The sequence below is a fragment of the Haliotis rufescens genome, unplaced genomic scaffold (assembly GCF_023055435.1).
Source record: "Haliotis rufescens isolate VD_foot unplaced genomic scaffold, xgHalRufe1.0.p SCAF_26, whole genome shotgun sequence".
In the NCBI taxonomy this organism is placed as follows: Eukaryota; Metazoa; Mollusca; class Gastropoda; order Lepetellida; family Haliotidae; genus Haliotis; species Haliotis rufescens.
The window spans coordinates 8,806,041-8,810,164 of NW_025963957.1; the positions used below are offsets into that span (position 1 = coordinate 8,806,041).

At 48.3% G+C, this 4,124-nt stretch overlaps 1 protein-coding gene across 1 annotated transcript; it reads left to right on the plus strand.

Annotated features, from left to right (window-relative positions):
* Positions 1–1,352: 1,352 nt before the first annotated feature.
* On the plus strand, positions 1,353–3,344 carry LOC125383691 (serine/arginine repetitive matrix protein 1-like). The gene has a single exon (XM_048402395.1). The coding sequence runs from the start codon at positions 1,353–1,355 to the stop codon at positions 3,342–3,344; it is 1,992 nt and encodes a 663-aa protein (XP_048258352.1).
* The last annotated feature ends 780 nt before the right edge of the window (positions 3,345–4,124 follow it).

Sequence of the window (4,124 nt, forward strand, 5' to 3'; positions counted from 1 at the left end):
ATAAAATTCCTAAATAGCAAAAGGCATCAGTTCAGTATGTGCCTGGTAGACATGCAAAGTTTTGTAAGAAAGTATTTAACGGTTTTTGAGTTACACTCCGGAAATGAACACCACTCTTATAGAACCTAACTTGTTGCCATGGAAACGTAAAAAATAAAAATTTCTAAAATTCCTTCATAGGAAAAGGCACAACTTCAGTATGTGTCTGATAGATTTGCCAAGTTTCGATCAAATACACTGAATTCATCCAATAGTTTGCACGTGCCTCATGCTGGTGCGCCACACACCTGTGTCAATCCTGATTTTGACACTTTCAAGGAAGGTCTATTAATTTCTGTGGATCATTATTTCTGTCAATCTTATTGATTCTGCTTATCTTACAGTTGTAATTTACTTGATTTCTTTATTGTTTGTGTATGAATTAGTGTTGCAGCGTCTGCAACGCACCGACTCTACTTTTTTCTAGTTAGTATACTGGGCGTTCAGTAATTCTGCTAAACCCAGCATACAACAATGGGAGAAAACAGGGCATAGTCAGCCACATTTGTGTGGTCAAACTTGCTATAAAACAATACTAATGGTATTTCATTTAATTCCATGTATTATGTATACAATTTCGTGACAACATACCCGATCTTCCCGATCTTCCCAAGGCAAGGGAGTTAACTGACTGTAAAAGTCCAGTTTTCACCCTTGCCGAACTAAGCTGGAAATTCTGGGCTCAATCGTAACACAACCAGTTGCTATTACTAGTTATGTCCCTTCTGTGTCCCTGCTATTGACCAATCAGATTCCACCTCTGATCACTTACATTTGCTTCAAACAAAATGGCAGCGCCCAGTGAAGTCAATCTGATCAATAATCAACATCTATAGTGTAATAAAACGGGTGCTTCAAATCATGATAACCCTTGAGTAAAAACATGAAAAGATTTTGAAAATGTTTGTTGACGCTAAGTTCGCTGTACACATATCTGTAAATCATGCAATCGACCGAAATCTGAACAGCAGTTTATGAACCGGATGTTGATTTCATTATGCCATTTTGACTATGCATAAACTCATTGGTCCAGACAAAACATACATCCATAATTCCAGCCTAGTTCGGCAAGGGTGGAAACTGGACTTTTATAGTCAGTTAAATACCTTGCCTCAGCAAGATGGACAACAGAGAGATGACATGAAATATCAACACATAAATCACTGTTGAAAATGAGGTGTTTGTTATTGTTTACATTTCACCAATGTGGCAACGACTTTTTGAGTCTTGAAACAGCATAAATAATGTTTTCTGTCAGTAAAATAACTGGATGTTATTCTCATAACGTATCCATTGCATCAGCATGCATGAAAATGCTAAGAAACAATTCTCTCAGCCTTACCTGTCAGTTATCTTCCAAAACCATCCTCTCCCCCAGACACAGGGAGACTGTCACCATCTTCTCCCCCAGACACAGGGAGACTGTCACCATCTTCTCCCTCAGACACAGGGAGACTGTCACAATCCTCTCCCCTCAGACACAGGGAGACTGTCACCATCCTCTCCACCAGACACAGGGAGACTGTCACCATCCTCTCCCCCGGACACAGGGAGACTCACTATCCTCTCCCCCAGACACAGAGAGACTGTCACCATCCTCTCCCACAAAAAAAGGTAGACTGTCACCATCCTCTCCCCCAGACACAGAGAGACTGTCACCGTCCTCTCCCCCAGACACAGGGAGATTGTCACCATCCTCTCCCCCCGGACACAGGGAGACTGTCACCATCCTCTCTCCCCAGACACAGGGAGACTGTCACCATCCTCTCCCCCAGACAGGGAGACTGTCACCATCCTCTCCCCTCAGACACAGGGAGACTGTCACCATCCTCTCCCCCGGACACAGGGAGACTGTCACCATCCTCTCCCCCAGACACAGAGAGACTGTCACCATCCTCTCCCCCAAAAAAAGGGAGACTGTCACCATCCTCTCCCCCAGACACAGAGAGACTGTCACCGTCCTCTCCCCCAGACACAGGGAGACTGTCACCATCCTCTCCCCCAGACAGGGAGACTGTCACCATCCTCTCCCCTCAGACACAGGGAGACTGTCACCATCCTCTCCCCCAGACAGGGAGACTGTCACCATCCTCTCCCCTCAGACACAGGGAGACTGTCACCATCCTCTCCCCTCAGACACAGGGAGACTGTCACCATCCTCTCCCCCCAGACACAGGGAGACTGTCACCATCCTCTCCCCCCAGACACAGGGAGACTGTCACCATCCTCTCCCCCAGACACAGGAAGACTGTCACCATCCTCTCCCCCAGACACAGAGAGACTGTCACCATCTTCTCCCCCCAGACACAGGGAGACTGTCACCATCCTCTCCCCCGGACACAGGGAGACTGTCACCATCCTCTCCCCCCAGACACAGGGAGACTGTCACCATCTTCTCCCCCAGACACAGAGAGACTGTCACCATCTTCTCCCCTCAGACACAGGGAGACTGTCACCATCCTCTCCCCCGGACACAGGGAGACTGTCACCATCCTGTCCCCCAGACACAGGGAGACTGTCACCATCCTCTCCCCTCAGACACAGGGAGACTGTCACCATCCTGTCCCCCAGACACAGGGAGACTGTCACCATCCTCTCTCCCCAGACACAGGGAGACAGTCACCACCCTGTCCCCCAGAGACTGGAAGACTGTCACCATCCTCTCCCCCAGACACAGGGAGACTGTCACCATCCTCTCCCCCAGACACAGGAAGACTGTCACCATCCTCTCCCCCAGACACAGGGAGACTGTCACCATCCTCTCCCCTCAGACACAGGGAGACTGTCACCATCCTCTCCCCCAGACACAGGGAGACTGTCACCATCCTCTCCCCTCAGACACAGGGAGACTGTCACCATCCTGTCCCCCAGACACAGAGAGACTGTCACCATCCTCTCCCCCAGACACAGGGAGACTGTCACCATCCTGTCCCCCAGACACAGGGAGACTGTCACCATCCTCTCTCCCCAGACACAGGGAGACTGTCACCACCCTGTCCCCCAGAGACTGGAAGACTGTCACCATCCTGTCCCCCAGACACAAGAAGACTGTCACCATCCTGTCCCCCAGACACAGGGAGACTGTCACCATCTTCTCCCCCAGACACAGGGAGACTGTCACCATCCTCTCCCCCAGACACAGGGAGACTGTCACCATCCTGTCCCCCAGACACAAGAAGACTGTCACCATCCTCTCCCCCGGACACAGGGAGACTGTCACCATCTTCTCCCCCAGACACAGGATTGACATCTACACCCTCGATGTCCTGTGTAGCCTGGAACATGAAGGTGAATGTCACAGGTAGATGGCCATGCATGTTCTTTTCCAATAATTAAATGCATATAACATATTATAAAAACACTTGTTGAGTTAATATTTATTGCTTTACATTCAAATACAAAGACAATGCCATAAACGTGCATACCACAGCAAGACTATATATTGGGGGGGGGGGGGGGGGGGTGTGTTTAAAAATCAAACACCAAACTATCATATTTGAATGTTCAGTTCATTACAAATAACTCTGATAACGATGCCTGTAATAAATCTGTGGTGGTGTACTCAATAGTGAGAATAGTCACTGAGGTGTGGTGCAGAGCCTATAACAGTGTATGGGGGGAACGGCTGTCAAACGCGGAGAAGCCAGCCACAGCTCACGGTCAGTTGGGGCAAGGCGGCTACCATCAACTGGTCCCGCTACAAGCAATCGTTCCTGGTATCTGACGCTCTGTGACAACTTATCTCAGAGCAAACATTACCTTGATCATCTAAATATAGATTTCATCATTTGAAATCGCCTGGTTGTGAGTTGCAATATGAATGCTTTCCCGCCAACGGAAGGTAGCAGGTATTAATAGATCACGGGGAAACCCAAGTTTTCTCCAAATCGCTATTCATCAACATTACATAATAATTCTTACCAGTCGATCGAATCTTTCGTTATCGATACTACCAGCTGGGGATGAGACAAAACATTTAACCAGACAGTCGTACGATGGTACTCGCCGTGACAACCATATGTCACGTGTTCCGTTAGTCCACACATCGCCACAGAGGAAGCGCTTGGATTATACAGCTCAAACCT

What these genes read in the sequence shown, in the direction of transcription:
- LOC125383691 (XM_048402395.1), top strand. Translation starts at nt 1,353, where the DNA reads ATGCTAAGAAACAATTCTCTCAGCCTTACCTGTCAGTTATCTTCCAAA.